The sequence below is a fragment of the Mirounga leonina genome, unplaced genomic scaffold (assembly GCF_011800145.1).
Source record: "Mirounga leonina isolate KUSES-001 unplaced genomic scaffold, KU_Mleo_1.0 Mir_53, whole genome shotgun sequence".
NCBI classification, from domain to species: Eukaryota; Metazoa; Chordata; class Mammalia; order Carnivora; family Phocidae; genus Mirounga; species Mirounga leonina.
In genome coordinates this window covers 10,804,337-10,828,172 of record NW_023270807.1, presented here as the reverse complement: position 1 = coordinate 10,828,172, position 23,836 = coordinate 10,804,337, and the positions used below count along the sequence as shown (strand labels likewise).

At 56.5% G+C, this 23,836-nt stretch overlaps 2 protein-coding genes across 2 annotated transcripts; one reads left to right on the top strand and one right to left on the bottom strand.

Moving 5' to 3' along the window:
- The first annotated feature begins 5,924 nt into the window (after positions 1 to 5,924).
- TCTE1 (t-complex-associated-testis-expressed 1) lies at positions 5,925 to 13,257 on the top strand. Its single transcript, XM_034990820.1, has 4 exons — positions 5,925 to 6,201; positions 7,208 to 7,776; positions 9,827 to 10,276; positions 13,048 to 13,257. Exons 1-4 carry the CDS (start codon positions 5,925 to 5,927, stop codon positions 13,255 to 13,257), a joined length of 1,506 nt encoding a protein of 501 aa, XP_034846711.1.
- A 2,163-nt stretch (positions 13,258 to 15,420) lies between these two features.
- TMEM151B (transmembrane protein 151B) lies at positions 15,421 to 22,136 on the bottom strand. Its single transcript, XM_034991103.1, has 3 exons — positions 22,008 to 22,136; positions 19,382 to 19,822; positions 15,421 to 18,180 (listed from the first exon to the last, which is right to left on the bottom strand). Exons 1-3 carry the CDS (start codon positions 22,134 to 22,136, stop codon positions 17,053 to 17,055), a joined length of 1,698 nt encoding a protein of 565 aa, XP_034846994.1. The 3' UTR covers positions 15,421 to 17,052.
- Between the last annotated feature and the right edge of the window lie 1,700 nt (positions 22,137 to 23,836).

The following is a 23,836-nucleotide window of genomic DNA, read 5'->3' as shown; positions in this document are numbered from 1 at the left end:
TAGGAAGCAACCCCAACAGCTCATTATTTGCCTACGCTTTTGTGCACGGAAGTAATGGACGGATATCAGCTCAAACCTTAGCTTTCCCACTTACTAGCTATGTGATGCATACTTAGCAAGTTACTTAGGCTTTCTAAGCCTGTTTCCTCGTTTGTGCAATGGGGATAATAGTGTCATAATAGCAGTGATAGCCCTCAATAATAAATTTGAAGATTTAATAAACGTATGTAGGTGAGGCCTGTAACATCTCATCATAATATCTATCATATTTTGAATGCTGGCTCTGGGCCCAGCACTACATGAAACGTCTCACACACATCAGCACGGATAATCTTCGGAAGTAGGTACTATTCATTTCCATCCCCATTTTATAGATAAATAAATGGAGGCTTAGTGGGGGGTGAAATGACTTGCCCAAGGTCTCACAGATGCTCCGGGGCAGAGTGTAGATTGGCCCTCGGGCAGTGTAATTCCTGAGTCCTTGGCCAGCTGCAAAGGCTTTGACAGCCTAACATTCAATAAATCATAGCTGTTACATAGGCAAGGATCTGGTTCCCAGAACACTTGTCCAGCAGACACAAGCCATCAAAAATGAAGACAAGCTGGCCGAACTAGGGCATGTTGTCCTTTTATATTACCTGTGCTTGGGCACATAGAGAGCGGACTTTAACACCTAACCCTTTGAGTTAGGGCCTGAACGTGATTTCAGGACCCTGGACCCCGGTCCTAAGGACACAGAGTGGGGACCTGGTTGGGGGGAGGACTGGCCTTTCTACAGGGACTGTGGTCCTGTGTTGGGTTAGGGTTGATGCTGGAGACACAGCATGTGAAGCCCAACACACCCATGAAACAGGTGCCAGGAGGCAAAGGTCACAGGACATGTCCCCACTTTCCCCATCCTAGGGTAACTTGTGCCCTTAGGGACACCAGGTGGGGGCACAAAAGGCAGTCACTCCCCATGGCCCTGACCTTCTCTCTGGAATGTCAGAAAAGATTCCTGCCCCAGAGAAGGATCAGGGTCTTCAACTTGCTTCCAGTCTTCAAACTCTGGGGTTCTCTGTCTGCCCCATAGGTTCCCTAGGGAGACAAAGCTCCAAAAAGGAAGGTGGCTGCCATTTCTGGGGCTGTCCTCCTTGGGCCCTTGGGAGCTGTCAGGGTGCCCCTGGGCCCCTGGCTAATGGATACCTATCCATGCCTCAGGCTTCCGGGGAAGACAGTACCACCTGCTACCACCATCAGCTGCAGACTGGCGATGCTTGGGCCAGACTGAGGCCACCCCGGGAAGTAGGGGGAGTTATCACAGGGCCCCTGACTTGTGGGCCCTCCACATTCAGTGGTGTGTTTTCCTTGCCCCCTTCCTAACTGGGCTTGTTGAATCTGAAATTCATTCACACTCAGCTGTGGATGACTGAGAAGAAGGGAGATATAGATATGTTAGGGGCCTGACATTTCCATAGCGGGGAGCCAATGTCTGATTGCTCTCTCGGCCCGGAGAGGCCTTCCCTGACAGGTTCTCGTTGCATAAAGATAGGCCCCCCAGCTTCCCAGGAAGCAGGGATGTGCCTTCTTTCCTGGCGGAGGGTGGAAAATTGTGGGCAGTGCCTGGGGAAGAGCAGTGTACTGTGGTGAGGGGGAGGTGACTGCCCTCAGGCCCTGGGCCTAGCCCTCCTAGCTGTCCGAGGACCAGTCATTTCTCCATCCCTAGAATGGGGCTGAGAAGCCTGCCCTGCCTCCCCTGCAGAGTGGCTGTAAGATCCAAAGGACCCCAAAGCTCTGAAAGGAGCTTGTTAACTGCTACATGCTGAGTAGGTCAGGTTGCTGATCTGTCCTCCAGCGGGAGAGATGAGAGGGGAGGCTGGAGGCCCAGGGCGGCCTGGAGAGGAAGAGGCCCCCGAGTGAGATGCCAGGCCTCTGGCCCTTCTCAGCCACCCCATTGAACTATTTCATCTACTGATTTAGGATTTTTTCCATAATTCCATTCACCAAACTGTGAGCCTGCCCAAATGGTCAGGGCCCTTTGGTCACAAAGGGGCAGAAACCCAACTCAGTTTCCGCAAAAGGGACCTATCAGAAGGCTGCCAAGTAGTTCTCAGAACCAGAGGAACTGCCGAGGAGCCAGGCAGTTCTCGGGGGCCTGGGGGCGTCAGACTGGGGACCAAAGGTACCGGGTGCTCTCTGTCCACCTCTCATTTCTGTTGGTCTCCCCCAGGCTTCATTCCCTCCTGCGGCAGACAGGGCTCCATGTGAAGGGAAACAGCCAGCCTCCCGCAGCAGGAGATGAGTATCCTTGCGTCTACCTCCACCTCTGCGGCTACTCCAACAAAGCCCAAGAAAGGCCCTGATTGGCTTGCATCACCCCTGAGCCAGTCACCCTGACCAGTATGGGACACTCCTGTTGGCCAGAGTCTGTTCTCGGAAGGGGGCGGGGCAGCTCCGAACACCAGCTACCTCCTGTAAAGCAGACCTGGCATGGGCCAGGGATTAGGGAGAAAAAGGAGTCAGAAACAGCCCCTGCACCTCAAGTTGCTCACAGTCTAGGGTGGGTGTGGGTGGAGGGTGCTCAATCAGATCACTGAAGGGACAGCGGTACAGGGGTCTGATAAAGGGCAGGGGTCAGGTGAACCGCCTGGGCAGGGAGGGACCATGCTTTATATCCTCTTTTTTTTTTTTTAATTCCAGTTAGTTAACAAACGATAGTTATCAGAGGGGAAGTAGGTGGGGTTGGGTTATATAGGTGATGGGGAAAGTGAAAACTGTCAACTCTGACCTTATTATTGGGTTAATGGTTTCACACTTTAACCTTACAAATGGCATCAGACCCTGTGGTATGGAGGTTTCTGTAAGCCCTGCAGGACGATAGGGACTCTTTTTGATACCCGCCATGTACCTGGAGCGCATCTGCCTCCTCTTTCTGAGGAGGGGGCTCAGGACCCCGGAGCCCACCCTGGGGTGGGTCCTGCAGTGTCATGCCCAGAGGGGAACACAGCTCCAACCAGCAGCAAGAAAGATGAGGAGCAGACCTCAGGAAGAGTTGTCGGGTCCTAAGACAATGAAGCACTAGACAGTAGAACCAGCAACAGCCGCCCGGTTCCAGGGGGCGGCATGCCTGCCCCCAGGTGGGGTGTCCCCAACACGAGGCCTCCCAGGACGAAGGAGAGGGAAGGGCCTACCTGGATGGTGAGGCTGGGCAGCGCTGTGAGAAATATCTGGAGAGTCAGTCGGCTCCAGGGTAACACCAGCCAGAAACCTGGGGCTCCCCCCGCCAAGCCAGGTCCTGCTCCCTTGGGTGTGGCCCACAGTGTGTCTTGGGATACATCTGGGCTCAAAGGGAATGCCGGAATGTTTTCAGCCAGAACTCTGGAGGGAACTTTTGGTGGGAGCCCCAAGACCCCAGAGACAGAGCTGGGAGGAACAGGGCCGGCCTGTTGTCTCTTTCCTCCTGGTGCCCGGACTGCCAGGCCCCTCCATCCTAATCCAGCCCCAAACACCACCAAAGCCACCTTGCCCTCCGCCTCTCCCCTGGAGATAGGGAAGCGCCTCACTCAAGGATACCATCTCAGGTCAGCACTCAGAGGTAGGGCTCCGAGGTATTCTCTCCCCAGCCCAAGACCCCTGTCTCCCATCCTCCCCACCCCCCCACCCCCAGTACTCATTTCAGACATTATCTCAGAGGAATTTCCATAACCGCCTGCAGAAGGAAGATATCGAAACTGAAGCTCAGATAGGTTAAGTAAATTGGCCAAGGTCACATAGCAAATCACTGGCAAAGCCAGAAATGCAAAGTCATCTGGCACCTCTTAAGAAGCATCCCCTCCCAGCCACACCCTCTGAGGGGCTATTAGTCAAATGCACCAGCTGGTTCTTCCACAAATCTGGACACAATGGGTTTGTGAATTTGCATTTGATTTGCATAAGGGTGTCACAAATACATAGATGTCTTCCCTACACTGCCTCATGCCCCCCCCACCCCATCTCTTTCTCTCTGCCCCCCACCTCCCCACACACACAGCCAGGCTCTTCCTCCTTGAGATGCCTGGTGGACTGGGGAGTACCATCTGGTCCCCTCCATCTGCCAAGGACACCTTTGCTGGTTCAGAGTGTTCCTTCCCACCGGGCACTACACAGTGCACGAGTCAGGGAGCAAATCCGAGGGGAAACTGCCGGGAGGAGGAGCTGCATGCGGAGCGGCCCCGTTTCAGCCTGCAGCCTCAGGGCAGGGGCACCTGCAGCAGGGAGGCACGAATGGACAAACGCGGAGGAGGGTCCCCAGACCCAGATACATCTTCTGTCTCCTGTCTCCAGCCCCAGATTTAGCTGCCTTTTCACCTCCCACGCCTTCCCGCTGCCGTCTGGAATGTCGGGAGGCTGGGAGAACTAGGAAGACTGGATAGGGAGATGGGGGGGGGCGGGGAGGAGCGGAGCCAGAGCTCTCAGAGGGCAAGAGGGAAGGTGCCGGCACCCTGGACAGAGCATAGGTCTGGTCCCCTCCCCTCTGTCTTCATCTCAGCCTACACTATCCAAAACAGAGGCCGTTAGATACACGTGACTATTGAGCCATCGGATTTCGAAGGCTTAGTATGAAAAAGTGTATATAAAATATCTCATTAATTTTTATATTGATTACATATTTCAATGATAATATTGTGGACATATTGGGTTAAACATAAAATTAATTTCACCCATTTCTCTTTATTTTGTTTTAATGTGGATGCTAGAAAATTTTAAACAGTATATGTGGCTTGCATTTTGACATGTATTGCATTTCTATTTGGCAGTGCTGTTCTCAACTCCATCCTCCTGGTTAGGCAGTTGCTGTTCTGTAAAATACTTAACCCCGGGAGCTGTTTTGAACTAAATGGTTCTTTATTATACCTCCGTCTTTTGGCAATACACACCCTCACACCTCACCCTCAGAGGGGCAGTACAATGTAGGGTTTAGAGTATGAACTTGAGGGGCGCCTGGCTGGCTCAGTCCGTAGAGCATGCAACTCTTGATCTGGGGGTTGTGAGTTCGAGCCCCATGTTGGGTGTAGAGATTATTTAAAATCTAAAAAAAAAAAAAGGTATGGACTTGATAGACTGAATTTAAATCCATCCTTGTTATTTATAAGCTGTATGACGTGGGGCAAGTCAATTAACCTGTGTTTCAGGTTCACATCAGAAAAATGGGAAAAATATGAGTGCCTATCTCAAAAAGGCTTTTGTGAGGATTAAATGAGTTAATATGCATAAAGAACTTTTTTAAAAAATGTGTCCAGGGGTGCCTGGGTGGCACAGTCGGTTGAGCATCCTACTCTTGGTTCCAGCTCAGGTCATGATTTCAGGGTCATGGGATTGAGCCCCACGGCAAGCTCCATGCTCAGTGGGGGGGTCTGCTTGAAATTCTCTCTCCCCCCCTGCCCCTCCCCTGCTCATGCTTGCACACTCTCCCTGTCTTTCTCAAATAAATAAATAACCCTTTTTTTAAAGTAAGTAAATAAATAAGGGTCCAACATATATCAATTACTTATCATTGCTGTGTAGGTATTATTATCCAAAATGTGGGCCTGCTTCCTGCTATAGTTGCATGTGTCGCAGTATACTGTGCCCCTTTGGATGCATTATTTTATTCACTTCTCCCGTTCCTCTTATAGGTGACTGCCATCCTCATTTCACAGAGGAGGCATATGAAACTATAAGAGATTCAGTAACTTGCCCAAGGCCACACAGCTAGCCAATGGGATCTATACCTGGATCAGCTCTACTCCAGAGATGGACCCTTAAGAACCACTCTGTGCTACCTCTCTTGCTAAATGCCCACTCCAAAGTTAAGACCTCCACCCCTCCTCTCCCTCCAGGGCATCAAGGATCTGCCAGTGTGAGAGACTCATCGTCACAAGGCCATCACCAAGGGGCTCCCTGCCCCTAGGCTGCCAGTCCACAGCATGCAGGAAACCCTAGCAACATCGACACTGTCGGCACCCAGCCGATCCTCAATCTCCACGCAGGAAAGGTTCTCCACTGCAGGCCAAACTTCGAGCACAGGCCCTCAGCCCTCAAGGCCCTCAATTATCCCACCCCCCAGCAAGTCCAAGGGCTGGAATTCTGGGACCAAAGTACGTTGGATGCGCAGGATCATAGCTGAGGATCCCGAGTGGTCACTGGCCATCGTGCCCCTCCTCACAGAGCTCTGCATTCAGCACATTGTCAAGAACTTCCAGAGTGAGTCTGTCCCTGCCCTGGGCAGGAGGGAAAGGTCAGGAATGGGGCAGGATGGGTGGGATTTGCCCAGAGGCAAGCCTCAGCGAGGCCTCAGAGGCTGGGTCCCGGCGCAGCCCCGGCCCTTCCGCACTGTGTCCTCATCCCTGCTCAACACTGCCCTTCCCCCTTGGGGCCAGAATGGTTTCTCCCACTGCCCCCACTTCCAGGCCCCACCAGGTTCCCACCCACACTGTGCCCTGTGCGCCTATGGCCTCTCCTCTCCTTTCCCACTCTCCAGCCAACCCAGCCCAAACCGTGTTTACTGAACACCTCCTCCAGTAAGCCCTCCCTGGTGGACCATCCTCCACTCTCTTGGAGCCCTCCACAGTGTGTATAGGCTCTTGGTTTGTGCTGTACTCTGTGCTCTGTAAATGGTCATCCTTTTCAAAGATGAGTTGCCAACCTCTCCTACCAGACAGGGTGCTCTGAAGACAGGATCGTCATTTTATCTACAGTACCTACCACCACCCGACCTACAATATACTCACCTGACTGATTTGTTGTCTGCCTCCTCTCTAAGAGGGAGTGGCTTCCTCTGTCTTGTTCACTCTTATATCCGTGGCACTTAGAACAGTGTCTGGTGCACAGGAGGTGCTCATTTTCTTGTTTTGAGATGAATGAATCAAATCATTTGGGAATCTCTGAACTCAGGATTATGTCCTGCATCAGACCAAGTGATAATTGAAGGCTAGACCTGAGATTCGTGCTTAGACTGGGAGCTCCCGGAAACCAGATACTAAGCTGTCCACCTTCAGGCAGGGAACACCCCAAAGCCTGGGGCTGCATCTCCTGTCTCAGCCTGAGCATCCCTGGGAGTAAAGGCTGTCCCCCCCCCCTCGGACTGGGGCTCCCTGAGGGCCGGGGAGGGTCTTCCATTTCGCCAGTGCCCCTAGGCAGGCCCGGAGCAGGGCACCACGCCATGCCCCCCCCCCCACTGTGACTCCTGCTTTCCTTCCTGTTCCCAAAGACAACCCTATCCTGAAGCAGCTGCTTCCAGAGCACCAGCAGAAGGTGCTGAGCCACTTGTCACCCGAGCTGCCGCTGGCTGTGACCGCCAACCTGATCGACGACGAGAGCTACTGGCGCCGCTGCTGCCTGCAGCGCTGGCCCGTGTGCCAAGTGGCCAGGCATGGCGGCAGCTGGAAGCGCCTGTTCTTCGAGCGGCACCTGGAGAACCTGATAAAGCACTTCATCCCAGGCACCACGGACCCCGCGGTGCTCCTCGACCTGCTGCCGCTCTGCCGGAGCTACGTGCGCAGGCTGTGCGTGGATCAGCTCCTCCCGCCCGTGCAGCCGCCCGCCCCACCCCGCAGCGGGGAGCTGTCCGACTCGGGCAGCGAGGGGGAGACGGAGGAGCCCGCCACTGACCACTACCAGCTGCGCGACCTGGTGGCCGGCCTGAGCCACCTGGAGGAGCTAGACCTGGTGTACGGGGTCAAGGACTGCGGCATGAACTTCGAGGGGAACCTCTTCCTCTTCACCTATCGGGACTGCCACTCCCTGGCGGCCACCATCAAAGCATGCCACACCCTCAAGGTACCCGAGGGCCCAGCCTTCCCCCACCTCCCATCCTCAGCGCCTCTCGGATTCCCTCTCCCCTCCTCTTCCTCCCCCTCCATACCCATCTTCTCCCTCCCGTTTCCTTCTCACTCTCTGACCAAGTGTCCCTTAATGCACCTTGCGCCAAGCTGGATTCTGGGGGTGCAGAGGTGAACAAGGCACTGCCTTCCCAGTTCACGAGCCATTTATTCGTCCAAGGATCATCTGCGCTCCAGGCCCTATCCTAGGTGCTGAAGATTCAATAAGGAGCAAAATTAAACCATTTGTGCCCTCTGGAGCAAACAGCCTGGTGGGATAAAAGGCACTCATCAGCAATCATGTAAATGTGAAATTACAACTAGGATGGGCTTGCTAGATTCAGCAAGTAAAAATACAAGACATCCAGTTAAATTTGAAACTCAAATACACAATGAGTAATTTTTTGGGTGAAGTATGTCCCAAATATTCTGGTTGGGAGAGGGAAAGCCTGCCAAAAAATCAGAGAAAGAGGAAAAGGGGGACATGGTCCTGAGTCACAGAGCCAAGGGAGGGGTGCATTTCAAGAAAAGGGGCAGGCAGCAATGGGGGGTGGTGATGCTGAGGACCGAATTTAGCAAACTCGGAGGTCACAGAGCTGGAACTGTCAGTGGAGTGCCAGAAACAGGGACCAGATCCGAGTGGTTTATGGAAAGAGTGGGAAGTGAGGAAACAGGATGGCTGTGATCAGCTTTTTCAAGAACTTGGCTGTGAAGGGGGCTAAGGGGAAATCAGTAATAGATGAAGGGTTTGGGTTTTCTTAAAAAGATATTTGCATGTGTTTAAAACCAATGTAAAGCTCCATCCAATAGCAAGAAAGCGGCCAAGTCCAGGAGAAAGGCACAGGTTCATTGACCAGGGAGGGTTCCTGAGAAGGCAGGAGAGGTAGAATTGAGGACCAAGGTGGGACAGTTGGCTCTGGGCAGAGGAGAGAGTGGGTGTGGTGGGTAGCAGTGGGTTGCTGTTTGGTATTAGGAAAGTGAAGGGTTCTTATTCAATGGCCGGGAGGCAGGGGAGACTTGCCTGCTGAAAGGAGGCTGTAGGGTGGCCCCCTGAAGTTTGAGGAGGCTAAAGAAGGTTGAAGTCATTGTTTCGGAGGAGGAGAGAGTATGTTGTCCAGAGAAACAGGGCTGAATTGGCACACAGCATTGAGGGTCTATTGGTGGTTCCAGCGATACCAACCAGTCCTGTCATGTGACATTTTTCCATCACGTCAGTTGCTTGGGCACAGATATGCAGAAAACAGAGAGTGGGCTTGATCCAGGATTGGAGCTTTGCCAGATAGGTGCAATGAAATGACAAGAGGGGCAAGAGGCTCTAAGTTGGCCAAGAGGGACGTAAAGAAAGCAGGGGACTGAAGGATGGGAAGAGGATGGAGAGGCCTCAAGGAAGAGGGAGGAGTGGAAGGAGCTGGTGAGAAGGGGGAGGGTTAGGGCTCCCATCTCCAGTATTCCCCCACGCTAGTCCTACCCCATTCTTTCATCTTTTCTCTCCATCCTTCCACTTCCCATCTCTCACCCTGGTTCTTACCCTGGCATCTCCTTCCAAGAGTTCCTCTCCTCGCCACAGTGGATCTTGGCCAGCTGAAGAGGGCACAGCGAGGGGCTGGGGCATCAGACAGACCTGCATTCAAACCTGCCTCTGGGGCTTGATCACTGTGTGACCCTGGACAAATGACCCATCCACCCTAAGCCTTCCTTTTCTATCTGTAAAGTGCCTGGGATGCTGAGGGTTAGAGATAATGGTTATGATACCCTCTAGCAGCATGCCCAGCGTGCAGTAATTTCTCGATAAATGCCAGGCTTTCCTTCTACTGCCTGCCACCAGTTCGGTACCAATCTGCCATGTGGGGCAGTTCTGCTCTGCCCAAGGGCCAGTCAGGTGGCCAACAGCAGGTGAGCAGAACCTCAGGCCTCCCTGCAGCCCCCTCCTCTCCCTGCAGAAGGTAGGGAGGCAGGCAGGCAGATTCTCCCTGGCTGCGGGCTGCTGCATACCCTCTACCTGCCCACAGATCTTCAGGCTGACCCGAAGCAAGGTGGACGACGACAAGGCACGCATCCTAATTCGCAGCCTCCTGGATCACCCAGCCCTTGAGGAGCTGGACCTGTCACACAACCTCATCGCAGACCGGGGCGCACGTGCCGCAGCCAAGCTGCTGAGCCACAGCCGCTTGCGTGTGCTCAACCTGGCCAACAACCGGGTGCGGGCACCTGGTGCCCAGTCTCTGGCTCACGCCCTAGCACACAACACCAACCTCATTTCCCTCAACCTGCGCCTCAACTGCATTGAGGATGAGGGTGGCCAGGCACTTGCCCACGCCTTGCAGACCAACAAGTGCCTCACAACACTGCACCTCGGTGGCAACGAGCTGTCTGAGCCCACCGCCACGCTCCTCTCCCAGGTGCTCTCCGTCAACACCACGCTCACCAGCATCAACCTGTCCTGCAACCACATCGGGCTGGTAAGCTGTACCTTCTGGGGCCTTGGGGAGGTGGGTATGGAATCCAACTGCCTTCGGGTGCTTCCAGGGTAATTGTTAAGAGCACAGACTTTACCTGGTTCCAATCCCAGCTCTGCCATTTTGCACTTGGTTAAATTACTTAACCTTTTTGGGTCTCCATGTCCTCATCTGTAAAATGGGGATCATAATAGTATCTACTTCTAAGTAGATACTAGTTGTTACTGGGAGGATGAAATGAGTTGTACTTGTAAAGAAGTTAACATTACAGGCACTGGCTAGGAGCTCAGTATCGCTAGCTGTTACTGTTATTCCGGGTTATATCCTATGCTAGGCACTGACATCCTTCAGTGTTCCTTTATTCCTCACAGTTATCTAGTAGAATGTGTATTCCTTTTTTTTTTTTTTTTGAAGATTCTATTTTTAAGTAATCTCTACACCAAACATGGGGCTCGAACTCACAACCCTAAGATAAAATGTTGCATGCTCTACCAACTGAGCCAACCAGGTGCCCCTAGTAGAACGTGAATTCTTTCTTTCCTTTTCTTAAGATTTATTCATTTACTTGAGAGAGAGAGAGAGAGAGATGGGGGAGGGGCAGAGGGAGAGGGAGAAAGAGAGACTCTCAAGCAGAATCCCGGCTGAGCCAAGAACCTGACACAGGGCTCAAACTCATGACCCCGAGATCGTGACCTGAGCTGAAATCAAGAGTTGGACACAGCGAGGGGCTGCCACCTCCGACTAAGTCACCCAGGCACCCCTAGAGTGTGTATTCTTAACCCCACTTTACAGATGGAAAATTGAGTCTCAGAGAGGCTAGTGAATTGCCCAAGAGCATCCAGTCAGTAGAGAGTGGCAGAGCTATGATTCAAACTCAGGACTGGTTGAAAACCAGATTTATTTATTTGGCGCGCCTGGATGGCTCAGTCAGTTAAGTGTCTGCCTTCAGCTCAGGTCATGATCCCAGGGTCCTGGGATCAAGCTCCATATCAGGCTCCCTTCTCAGCGGGGAGCCTGCTTCTCCCTCTGCCTCTGCCCCTCCCCCCTGCTCGTGCACACGCCTCGCTCTCTCTCAAATGAATAAAATCTTTTTTATTTATTTGAGAGAGAGAGTGTGTGCACAAGGGGCAGAAGGCAAGGGAGAGAGAGAATCTCAAGCAGACTCCCCGCTGAGCATGCGGAGCCTGATGCAGGGCTGGATCTCTAGAGCCTGACATCATGACCTGAGCAGAAAACAAGAGTCAGACGCTTAACCCACTGAGCCACCCAGGCGCCCCACCTGGGTCCTTTCTGATAGATGATGTCTCTCATTTTCTTGACCAAGTCTCAGAATAAGAAATGCAATTTACATGAACACCTAGTAAACATATACATCAATATAGTATCATTGAAATATACTTTTACTGCTTGTGATACATGCTGACATTTTCCTTTATATTCTATTCTACTTCATTTTTTTAAAAATGCATCTGCAGGGGCGCCTGGGTGGCTCAGTCGTTAAGCATCTGCCTTCGGCTCAGGTCATGATCCCAGGGTCCTGGGATCCAGCCCCGCGTCGGGCTCCCTGCTTGGCGGGAAGCCTGCTTCTCCCTCTCCCACTCTACCTGCTTGTGTTCCTGCTCTCACTCTCCCTCTCTGTCAAATAAATAAATAAAATCTTTTTTAAAAAATGCATCTGCAACCCATTGAACTGGCTTTGCGACACACTCTTGGGTCACAGCCATAGAACACGACCATTCTGTCTCTCACATAAGAATGTTTCACATCAAGCGTGGCCCACCCAGCCCAGAAGGGGTTGGAGCCGTGAGGACTAGTGAGGAGGACCCTCCATGTCCTCCAGACGGGGCCCTGCACCCTCTCCCAAGAGAACAGTCTTGCTCAGACACACATACACTGTCTCCACTCGGGGTGCTTTTGGCTACAAGTAACGGAAACCTGAACCAGGAAACAGCTTAAACAAGAGGAATGTTCATTATGTCCCATAATCAGAAGTCCTAGGGTAGGGGGCCTCTGGAGTTGGTAAATTCGCTGGCTCAGTGCTGCCATCTGCTCTGCCCACCCAGCCACATGGCCAGATCCTCTCAGGAGCTTCTCTCACAGTCCCAAGAAGGCTGCTACACCTCACACAGGGCCAAGCTCAGAGGCAGAAAAAGGGAGAGCGCCCCCTCTCTTGTTCTCTTTTCAGAGTGAGGAGACTCTTCTCAGAATGTCAGAATGTCCTCAGATGTCATTAGCCAGATCTGTCTCACACGCCCATGGCTGAATCGGAGGAGGGGAGTTACCATCACTGTCACAGAACCATGTTTTTCAAACCATGAGCATTGAAAATCCCTTTAGGGGCGCCTGGGTGGCTCAGTCGTTAGGCATCTGCCTTCGGCCCAGGTCATGATCCCGGGGTCCTGGGATCGAGTCCCACATGGGGCTCCCTGCTCCGCGGGAAGCCTGCTTCTCCCTCTCCCACTCCCACTGCTTGTGGTCCCTCTCTCGCTGTGTCTCCCTGTCAAATAAATAAAATCTTTTAAAAATAAAAAAAGAAAAAAGAAAATCCCTTTAGTAAGTCTTGAGCACCATTTTTCTTATAGAATAGAATGGAATAGGATAGGATAGCATAGAACACATTAGTGTGCCTCACGAAGAGGCTAACCGTTGTTTTGCGAAACTCTCATTCTAGTCACATCTTTGTATAAACGGGTGTATGTGTGTGCACACGCACACGTGTGTGCGATCCTGGGTAGTGATATGAAATGGCCCCTTCCCTTGTACTCCTCTTCCAGGACGGCGGGAAGCAGCTCCTGGAAGGCATGTCGGACAACAAGACCCTCCTGGAGTTTGACTTGCGCCTGTCAGATGTGGCCCAGGAGAGCGAGTACCTCATTGGCCAGGCCCTCTGTGCCAACCGGGAAGCTGCCCGCCAGCGGACCTTGAATCCCAGCCACTTCATGTCACCAATCGTCACCAAGGGCCCTGAGAACCCTGCACGATAAGGTGGGGGACAGGGCTGGGGCAGTGACGGGACCTGGGTCACTGCCCTAGCCCCATCCCTCATTTCATGCTCGCGCATGCCTGCTGTAGAGTGCCACGCTGGTCTAGAGGGAGGAGAGTGGGAGAGACCACGGATATCCTCGGGGTCAGTGATCAAGGGTGATGCAGATAAAGACGGGGAGGGGACTGGGATGGGGGAGAAAAGGGGTATGAGGTGGGACCCGTCCCCTGTACTCCGGAAGAGGATATTACCATACCCCCTGAAATGACCGGCTTCTTCCAGGATTAGGGAAGGCAGAGAAGATTCTGAAAGCCTCCCCAGACTATCCCATGAAGGCCATCCATCTCCCTGACCCCTGCCTCCCAACCATTGTCCTCTCTACTGAACAGTCCTGGACTTTTTGACCTTCAAACATGTGTGTGCCTGCAGGGCACACATACACCCTCAGTCTCTCTCTCCTCTGGCTACTGCAGAGCTTTGCCCGGCTCTTTCACCCTCACCCCTGCCAATGCTACCTCGCTATTACTTGACTCTGCTAAAGTGATCCCGTTCTACAGGCCATTCCATCCCGATTCTCATCCCCACCCCCGCCACACACACACAACCTGGGAAGGGGGAAACAGAGGTGACAGGAGGGACTCAGACCCACTGCCCCCACCGGGGAGCTTCTGCTGGGAGGAGGAGAGCATGGGGGAGGTGCCACACAGGGGAGGGAAGTCAGTGAGTCATCCGCAACTTTATTATCCACATTTGATTTGTACAATCTTTGCGCTTGGAAATCCACGACAGAAAGGCCACAGTGTGATGCACCCAATTGACAGAGACCTGTCTTCTCCCCAGCCAGGCCCAGCCCACCCCCACAAGCCCTTGTCCTCAGCACATAGGGAGCCTTCCAGGTGCCCTCCGAGAGTCCCCATTGCTCTGTGGCTGCCCACAGGGGTCACATCAACGCCCAGGGCCACAAGAGGACCTAATAGGTCCAGGCTGAGCCCCATCTCCCATCCTCCCCACCCCGCTGAGGAGTCCAGGGCCTCCAGACCCGTGGTCTTTCCAAAGGATGGGTCATGGGCTGCAGCCACCGCCTAGGGGTGCCTGCTCTCCAGGGACTCCTTCCAACAAGAGGCGCCACGCCGAGCACCAAAGGGGGCTTGGGAGTGACTGCACTTGTGTGCCTGTCTGGGCAAGCTAGAGTCTGTCTGTGCCTGACACCCTCTGACAGTTCGGGAGTGCAAACGTGTAGATGTGAGGGTGTGTGTGAGTGAGTGTGGTGTGTGTGTGTACGTAGCCACAGCTGCTAGCAGAAGTTCTAATTAGAGAAACAAGAACATTCAGTGTAAAGTTTAATTTTAGAGATTAATTTTCTGGTTTTCGTTTTCCCTGGCAATCAATAAAGCTACCAAGAAAATAGACCAAAGAATCGCTTTCTCTCTAAGTCTGCACGTGTGTGGAAGGTGAGGCTGTCTGTGTAAGAACACCTAGGCAGAAATGGTCAATACAGGCAAAAATAATAGTAGGGGGTCCCCTGTCCCCTCCTCCTAGCTCAGGCTCGGTCTCAGGAATGGGCCTGAGGGAGAAGGAGCTGAGTCCCTCCCTCCTTGGAGCTGGGAAGTGGCCAGGCTGCCTCCATACAAGGGCAGGACATCCCCGTGCCAGCTGGCCAAGAACTGGGGCCTGCGGCCACGGCTCACCACCTGGACCTCACAGATGTCCCCTCCGAGGAAAGAGGGGTGCTCCAATCGCCAGGGCCCCAAGGAGCACAAACTCGGGGTCCAGGCAGGCTCAGTGGTGACAGGCAGGTGGCCATGACTGCCCAGGCCCAGGGAAACCTAGTGGACAGCTATTCCCTCCTGCCCAAGCCTCCCCTTCTCCCTCTTCCTCTGCCTTCCCACTCAGCCATCTCCACAGGAAAGCTCAACCCTGATGGACCATGGGCCGCGGTGTCCCCACAATCTGTACCTCCCAAGTCCCCCAGGGAAGGGGGACGGGGAGCCAGAGATGTTGTACAGGTGACTGTCATGCCCTTGGCAGGTGTAGGCCTGGCTAGCCTGGAGGAAGATGGGAGAGGGGGCTGGAGGAAGATAGGAGAGGAGGTTGGAGGAAGATGGGAGAGGGGGCTAGAGGAAGATGGGAGAGGAGGCTGGAGGAAGATGGGAGGGGGGCTGGAAGAAGATGGGAGAGGGGGCTGGAGGAAGATGGGAGAGGGGGCTGAAGGAGGGGAAGGAAGAGCTCATATGGCTCAGGCAAAGTGAGGAGCATCAGGGGTGAGCGATGTTGGCGGCCCAAGGGTTATCCTCTCCAGCTTGAAATATGAGCTCACTCCCTGGGCACTGAGTGTGCTGGGAAAACTTTAGCCAGGGGAGTTGGGAGGGCAGGGGGTTGTACATAGACATGCACACTGAAGCACATCAGGGTGGGAGTGGTGGGGGAGAAAAGGCCGTGTCAGAGCTTTAGAACAGGACGTGGGACCAGCGCCCTTGGGTGGTGGCAAGGTGCCCTTTTGAAGACCCCGGGGCACGCTGCAAGGCTTCAGCTCATGGGATAGAGGAGGACAGAGGGGGTCAGACAAGATTTAGAGAATTTCTGCCTCTGACCCTGCCACTGGAATTGATTATTTCTCCAGTCGGGGCTCGTGAGGACATCCTCAGCCCTGCAGAGGTAATGTGTGGGGACAACAGCTCTTCATACCACCCCCCCAAGTCTGGGGAAGGCAAGGGTCGCCCCAGATACCCCCACCTTTGGAGGTCCTTTCCATCTCCCTCCACTGCCCACTCCCACCTGCTAGGAGAGTTCCCCTTTGTCACCCGGGTCTGTCTCCCACTCTTCCCACCCAGGCATTCATCTTGACCAGCTTTAATGAACACGCGGCGGGGGTGGGGGGGCGGTTATCTCACCCCCTCTGAAGGGAGAGCCCTCCCAGAACCCAGGTCAGGAGGCTGCAGAGTTTAGAGACAGGACTGAGGTACATACCCTCCATATTTTGCCTCCCTCCTCCCTGGGCAACTGCTCTTCAGGGCCAGAGGGCAAGAGCGAAGGGAGGAGAGTGACGGGAGCGTGTGAGCACAGTCCCTCCAGGACCCACACTCCAGGGACCCAGCAAAATAAACAGCAGTGAACGGAGCGGCAGAAAGGAAACCCCGATGTTTTGGGGCCAGCGCCAAGAAGAGGAGAGCAACATTTGCACGGGTTTGAGATGGAGCATCGGGGCTGACATCCGGCCCCGGCCTCAGACCCACTGACTCCACTAGCAGGTTGGAAGTCAGCCCTGCTGTTCACCAAACCACCGCCCCCTCCGTAGAGAGAGGCCCTGGTGGGGCCAGGCAGCGAAGGAAGGAAAGCCCCCTCCGGCCTCTAGACCTCCCAGCTGCACAGCGAAGGCCTCGCCCTTGCGACGGGCCCCACGCGGTGCCACAGCACAGTCGCCGCTAACAGTCAGAAGATTCATTGAAAGGCTGAACGGGAAATCTCGAGTGTGCGAGTGTGCGTGGAGGAAGGGGAGGTGTCCCCCTAGGAACTGAGGGGCGGGGCTGGAAGAGCCGACCGTGTCCGGGGCGGGGTTCCCCGGAGCCGCCCACCCCCTCCCACCCGTCGGTCTCTTTATGTACAGGAAAGGCGGGGGGATCCGAACCCCATCGGGGTCCGTCCCGCGCACCCTCGCCTCCCTGCTCCCCGCGCCGTGCCCAGCACAGCCTCAGTCACCATCACGACTCCCCCCACTACACGCCAGAGGCACGGTCCGACGAGGGGCAGGAGGGAGGACGCTGGGCCTGCCGGGGGGCAGCTGGGGGGGGGGCGGAGGTCACAGTGAGGTCTCTACGCAGGAGCCGTGGCGGTGCAGCGGCCGGTGGCTGTGGCCCAGACACCCCTCCTGCCGGTGCACGATGAGGACCGGGAAGTAGAGGGCGTCGTGGTAGGGCGGCGGCGGCCCGGCCTCCTCCTCGTCGTCGTCCTCGTCGTCCCCCATGCTGGCCTGGCTCGACAGGCGCGTCTGCTCGGTGGGGCAGCTCGCCTCGTTGACGCTCCCGCTCCGGCTGCGCCACAGGCAGCTGCGTCGGGAGCCGTAGAGGCGGCCGAGCGAGAAGCGGCTGCCCCCGCAGCCCGGGCCGCCCCCGGGCCCCGGGCCGGCCCGCGGGCTGGCGCAGACGCTGAGCGCGCTGCGCGAGAAGATGGACGAGCTGCTGACGGCGCGCTGGCAGTGCTCGCAGCTGCGCCGGTACGGGGCCACGCCCGCCGCGCCCGGGCCGCCCACCCCGCCGTAGCGGCACGCGGGCGCGTAGCCGCCGCCCGCCGCCCCCGCGCAGCGCGCCCCCAGCCCCGCCAGGTCCATGAGCACCGCCTCCGAGTAGCTGGGCACCAGCTGCTGGTTGGAGCGGATGTGCCACTCGAGCTCCGTGCTGTCCACCGTGTTGACGCGCGGCAGGCGGTGCGTCAGCGGGGGCAGCAGCTCGTCGCTGGGGCTCAGGCCGCCGCCCGCGCTGCTCGCCGAGCCCGGGCCCTCCAGGCCGAAGAGCTTCTCCACGTGGTAGTGCGCGTAGGCCGTGCGGTACTCGGCCAGCACGCGCAGCGGCCACGACAGCGTGAGCAGCGCCGCGGCCCAGAAGGCCGACGAGCAGGCGTACCACGGCGGCCGGGCCGGGTCCGGGAAGGCCACCATGAACTCGCGGAAGTCCACGTTCTTGAGGTGCATGCCCTCGCGCGCCTCCATGTAGTCGTCCAGGCCCTCGTTCTCGGCGAAGAAGCGCGCGCGCTGGCACAGGTAGGCGTTCTCGGCCTCCACGCTGGCGAAGCTGAAGCACTTGGTGAAGCGCAGGCGCGTGGCCGGCGCGCCCTCCAGCCCCACCAGCGCCTTGGACACGTCGCGGACGCCGCAGCGCGCGTAGTCGAACTCGGCCTCCGCCACGTGCGTGTTGACGCGCTCATGGTAGACCTGCGGCGCCGGGGAGGGCGGCGGGAGTCGCTTCTGTCGGCTCACCCTCGTCCGCCCCATCGCCGCTCTTGCTGCCCGCTCGAACCCTAAGCCTGCCCCGCTTTAGAGCCCGCTTGGAGCCGGGTAGGATCTTAATACCTGCTTTACAGAGCAACGCAGGCCCTCAGAGTCGTCATCCATTAGAGAGGAGGATGGGCTGGAAGTCGGACCTACCCGCGTGCACGCTAATTTTAATTAAGCCCTGCTTCATCAGGGGGTCAGGCGCTGGCCCTGAACTGCCCGTCGGGCTTGCCCGACCTTTTTGCCCCGTCTCCCAAGTCCCACGCTGCCCCTTCTTCCCTTTTCCAAGTGTGTTCCCAGATGGGCCACGGAGGGCCCTGTCGACCGGTCTCTGCCTCTGGTCTTCCTGTTCCCACCTTAGCTCTCACCCAGCCCCCTCCATGATTGTCACAGGCCCCAGGCTTCTGTTTACCCATCCCAGCAGTGAGACAGAGATCACTCTCCACTGAGAAAATCTCCTCTTCTTCCAGGGCTCTAATAATGCCTTCTCCTGGCGGGTCCAGGAAGCGCTAATTAGCCCCCGCCCCCACCCCTGCATGGGGCCTCCCGTGCCTACCTCCACCTCTTTGCCAGCAGACTCCCACCTCTGGGAGCCTTGGACTTGGGATCCAGGGCCCTGGGTTTGAGTCTAGCACTACCACTTAGAAGCTGTAGACCTTGGGCAAGTCATTGAGCTTAGGATTCCTTACCTGTGGAAAAGGACCTGGGAGCAGCCACCTCACTGAACGGGTGAGAGCGTGCTGTGAGAGAGTGCGTGTGAAGCCATCTCCGACCATTAAGCACTAAGCTGAGATCCTGACAGACCCTGGGGCCAGACTGCCTGGGTTCAAATCCCAGCTCCACCACGTACTAGCTGTTTGACTTTGGGCAGGGTACTTAACCTCTCCAGGCCTCAGTTTCCTCATCTGTAAAATGTGGATAGTAGTTACCTAACTCATAGGGTTGTTATGAGGATTAAAGAAATGATTTGGTATTTATGATGTATGTCGGGCAGGGCCTGGCTGCTACGTGTTTGCCGTCATTACCGTGGTTGGTACTGCCCTCCTGTTTCAGTGTCCACAGAGCTCACTGCTGCCTGAGTTCCTCCCCCTGGGGGCAATCAGTCAGGGTCCCAGCGCCCCCCACCCCCCCAGCCCCTCACCTGGGTGGTGGTGTAGGCGTCTCCATTGCGGTATCGGGTGACCTGGCGGGTGCGGCGGACATAGTGGTAGCTGATGGCCTTCCACCAGATACAGGGCGTGGCCTGCTGCATGCGGCCCACGCGCTCCCGCACGCTGCTCACATCAACGCGGTGCTGCAGCTCATGGCGGGCTTGGCAGTGCCAACACTCCACCAGGTAGACGGCGTACAGCATGAGCAGGAAGGCCAGGGGGATGTAGACATAGCCGTTGGAGCAGGGGCTGTCGTGGTACATGAGGCTGTTGCCCTGGTAGGCGCTGCTGAAGGTGAGGCGGGTCACCGTGGTTACGTGGCACCAGGCCACGGCCCCCAGACAGCCGTACATGAGCAGCGAGAGTAGCAGGCACTTCCAGTGGGACTCACGGCAGAGGGACTTGGTGAAAGAGGGCTGGATGGGACGCTGCTGCTCACATGGGCGGGGGAAGGTCCGAGATGATTGGGAGTGAGACAGAGTGGCAGGACCCGGCACAGAGATGGATGGAGGGGTGGAAGCCAGCATCAGAGATGACAGGCAGACAGGGTCATGGAGAGAAGAGGTTAAGACCGAGATGGGAGCCGAGGACCAAAGATAAATGCAGAAATGACCCAGAATGAGGCATGAGGACAGGAGAAGAAAACAGAACACCAATACAGGGAAGTGTGGAGAGAGACAGACACCCCAAAAGGCAGAGAGGGATCAGAGCCAGAGACGAAGGGAGGAGGCCCCGGGTGGCAGAGAAGACACAGATGGATAGGATGGCACCCAGAGAAACAGAGTCCAAAGACAGACATAAAGATGGCCATGAAACAGGAGGTGTGGATGGGGAAGACAAGGGAGGACAGATAGGCATCAGCGAAGGCAGGTCCCCAGCCAGGACTCCTTCCAGGTGTTCCAGGAAAGTGGGGAGGGACCCACTGACATCACCTTCCCACTTAACAGGTGGGACCCTCACATCTTCCCGATTCTTTGAGTCCTGGGTTCTAGAGGAGCCAGTCCTCTTTGACCCATCCACCTCCCTCACAGACAATTAGTCTCATACCTCCTTTGGAGGGGTTGGGGGGTGCCCAGGAAACCCCAAGCTCTGACTCTCCCCACAGTCTGACCCCAAGGCCTCCTGTAAGTCTCCTTCCTGGACCCTAACATCCTTCCCCTGTTCTAAGATGAGAAGAAGAGGACTGACATCTCTGAGTAGAAGGCAGTCCAGGAGGAGACAACCAGAAGGGCAGAGACAAGTGGCTGGGGAGCGGGGCTGTGGGACCACGTTAGCGGGGTAGGGAGGAAGACGTTTGCAGTCCAGTCATTTGTCAAAATGATTCTTGGGGCTCTCTGGGGGCCTGTTAAAGCACTTGGCCCACTCCATCCCACGGTCACCCCAGTGAGTTGTTTACACGTCTAGACTGGGTGCTCCTGAGGGCAGGGTCTCATTCTCTGCATCCTGGGTGCCCACCGTGGTGCTGGCGCCCAGCAGCCACTTAATAGATGAGAATTGAGTTGGATTTCTGGTGGTGGGCTGTGCTTTCCCACTCCTCCTCCCTGCTGTCTGGCTTTAGGAACCCCCCCCCAACACACACACCTGCCACTGAGATCCTGACTTCCTCCAGTTCCCCAGGCCTGACCTGGAGTCTAGCCACGGGAAGGGAGAAAAGGGTAGAAAGGAAGGGCACAGTCACAGACAGCAGGCCCTGGACCTGGTGTGAAATGCGAGGAAAGATCTGGAAGTGTGGTTGGGTAGGTGGGCTAGGCAATAGCACACAGCATATACAAACAAGATTAGGGTACATGTACCTTCCCGGGAGCCTTGTCCTTGGGGGGTGTGTAGATGTGCACCTCCGTGGGCCCGCCTGAGTGTGCACGTGTCCCATTGACAGCACATCTGAAAGGGTCTCTACCTGCAGGTCTGTCCCTGTCCCTGTGCTTCTGCCCTAGTGCAGTGTGTATGTGTGTGCACGAGTGTGCTTGGGAGATGGGGGGAGGGGAGCAGTGCCACTGGTACCTTCCTCAGTCTCTTTGTTTCCAGGTTCAGAGGACTGAAGAGTAGGGCCCCCAACTAGGGATATGCTTATTTCCAACACTCTGAAGGATTCCTGGGCTCAGGGCCCCCCTGTGAGTGGGGGAGCTGCGTGGACATTGGGGGAGAGAGGTGCACTCACACACTCCCAGTGACCCCAGGGGGAATCGCCTCTGTACACATTTGACCTTCTTAGGACCACAGCTCAGGTACCACCCCCATTTCCCCATGGTACTCTCCTGCCTCTGTAGCCCCTACAAGTCGCCCTTCCTGGCCTTCAAGATAGCATTCCCTCCGCCAAACAGGATTCCTGCCACCGTCCCCACCCCATCCGCCCGGGGTCCGCGAGGCTCCGCCCCTAGGCCCCTCCCCCTGCCCAGGACCCCCCCCGAGCCCCGCCCCCGGCGCAGCCCCTTCCCCGCCACCGCGGACAGCTCCGGCCGCCGGTGGGGGCATCGGCGCGGGACTGCGGCTGCGGCGGCCGACTCGGGGTGCGGGGCGCCGGCCGCGCTGCGGCGGAACCGGCGGGGGCCGCGCGCGGCGGGGGATGGGGGGCCAGGCTGCGGCCGCGCCCGGGGAAGGGGCGCCGCCTGTTCTCACCTCCTCTCGGGCGGGGCCCTCGTCCGCCGCCGCCGCCGCCGCCGCCGTGGGCTCCTCCGGGACCCCGGGGCCGCCACCTCCGCCGCCGCCGCCGGCGCTCTCTCCCGCGGCCGAGCCAGGGGGGGACATGGCGTAGAGGGGGTGCGTCGAGCTCAGGGCTTCCCGGGGGGCTGCCGGGGGCCGAGGGCATCCTGCGCTGGCCCTGGGGAGGGGGCGGGAGGGGGCGGGGCCCTCGCTGCTCCCCACCCCCCGCCGGGGGGAGGGGGCCTGGAAAGGGCACCGGGGGTAGGGGGCTAGGGGCTGGGGGGTGGGGAGGCGGGCTGGGGGGCCGGGCCGGGGGGGGCCGGGGCCGGGGGCGGGTGTCACCTTGAGGCCCTCGCGGCGCCGCTCCGCCTCCCGCCCGCTCCCGCCGCCGCCTTTTGTCTGAGCCGAGCTGGAGCCAGCGCGCCCCCCCTCTTCCTCTCAGCGCAGGAGCCCCGCCCCCGGCCCCCCAAACTCCGCCTTCCTCAAGCCTACCTAATAGCCACCCCCCCAAAGAGGAGAAGCAACAGGGGCTCCCCGCACCCCTTCCCCACTCCCAGCCTTGCTCACCGCACCACCGCCCCCCATCCCGGGAAGATCTGTGCAGCAACTCCTTCTGTCCCTTCTCGGTGGAGGGGGCACCAGCGGTTCAACCAACATCCCTCCCCGTCGTTGGTTCCCGCAAGTTCCTGGGGCCGAGGGTGGGGAAAGGAAATTGAGCCTTGGAACCCTAGGGAAGATCCTTATTCCCAGTTGGGTGGTAACGCTTAAGGCGGGAGCCAGCCTTCAGAGGCCAGACCCAAGTGAACAGAGATGGAATCGGGTGAAAGGGAAAGGATTGGAGCTAGATGTGAGAAAGGACTAACAGAGGGCAGAGGGGAGGACATTGGAATGGGGCTTCACAGAGCCATTTTCCTTCCCTAGAGAAACAGTCCCAAAAAAGCAATGAAGCGTGTGCATTGCCCTAGGCTGGAGATCAGGAAACCTAAGTTCCAATTCTTAATCCTGGCTCTGCCATTAAGGGGTTGTGTGACCTTGGGCAAGTGCCTTCCCCTCTTTAAGCCTTAGTTTCCTCATCTGTGCCTTGAAGAAGTTGCCTGGACAGTCTCTAAGCCTCTGCCCTTCTTCTGTGGGTGTAGGAGGCAAAATCATAGGCCCCAGGCCAGGCTGAGTGACTGCAAGTAGCCCACCCCTTCCTGCCATCCACCCACACTGCTTCTCCCTGTACTGCCTGGGACGGGCAGAAAGAAAACTGACATGCATTCATTCATTCCTGGATGCATCCATTCAATAAACAGGCATTGGCTACCTCCTCTGTACCCTGTTCAGAAATGAAACATACAATATTCTACCCTCAAAGAGCACAAAGTCTAATGGGGAGGGGCAATCATGATAAAATAGTATAAAGGCTATGCTTATTCAATCTGTGGGTGCACACTGTGGAATCCTAGTGTGCCCTGTGCTACATTAGAGTCTTTGACATATAGTAACTGGTCCCCCATTTACCCACAAGGAACCAAGGTATAGGGAGTGTGAATGATTTACTAAAGGTCACCTGCTAGTATTCACAGAGCTAGTCCTAGAATCCAGATCTTTCCCATTCCAAAGGCCATGGGGATATTTGTGGGTAGGAAGTTAGCTTAAGGCAAAGTTTTGGAGAATCTAGTCTTTGGGACGGGACAAGCACACCAATCTGCTGGGATTCTCACCTGAGGCAGAGTAGCCACAGCCTCTGTCCCACCCCACCCCACCCCCCACACCCACTCCTGGGCCTTCCTCCATTTTCCTATTCTCCTCTTTCCAGGCAA

Excerpts from the sequence above, each read along its gene's own strand:
- TCTE1 (XM_034990820.1), top strand. The coding sequence starts at position 5,925 with ATGCAGGAAACCCTAGCAACATCGACACTGTCGGCACCCAGCCGATCC. Across the intron at positions 7,777-9,826 it reads AAGCATGCCACACCCTCAAG|ATCTTCAGGCTGACCCGAAG; the intron begins GTACCCGAGGGC and ends ACCTGCCCACAG. Across the intron at positions 10,277-13,047 it reads CCTGCAACCACATCGGGCTG|GACGGCGGGAAGCAGCTCCT; the intron begins GTAAGCTGTACC and ends CTCCTCTTCCAG.
- TMEM151B (XM_034991103.1), bottom strand. The coding sequence starts at position 22,136 with ATGTCCCCCCCTGGCTCGGCCGCGGGAGAGAGCGCCGGCGGCGGCGGC. Across the intron at positions 19,823-22,007 it reads AGGGCCCCGCCCGAGAGGAG|CAGCGTCCCATCCAGCCCTC; the intron begins GTGAGAACAGGC and ends CCATGTGAGCAG. Across the intron at positions 18,181-19,381 it reads ACGCCTACACCACCACCCAG|GTCTACCATGAGCGCGTCAA; the intron begins GTGAGGGGCTGG and ends CCGGCGCCGCAG.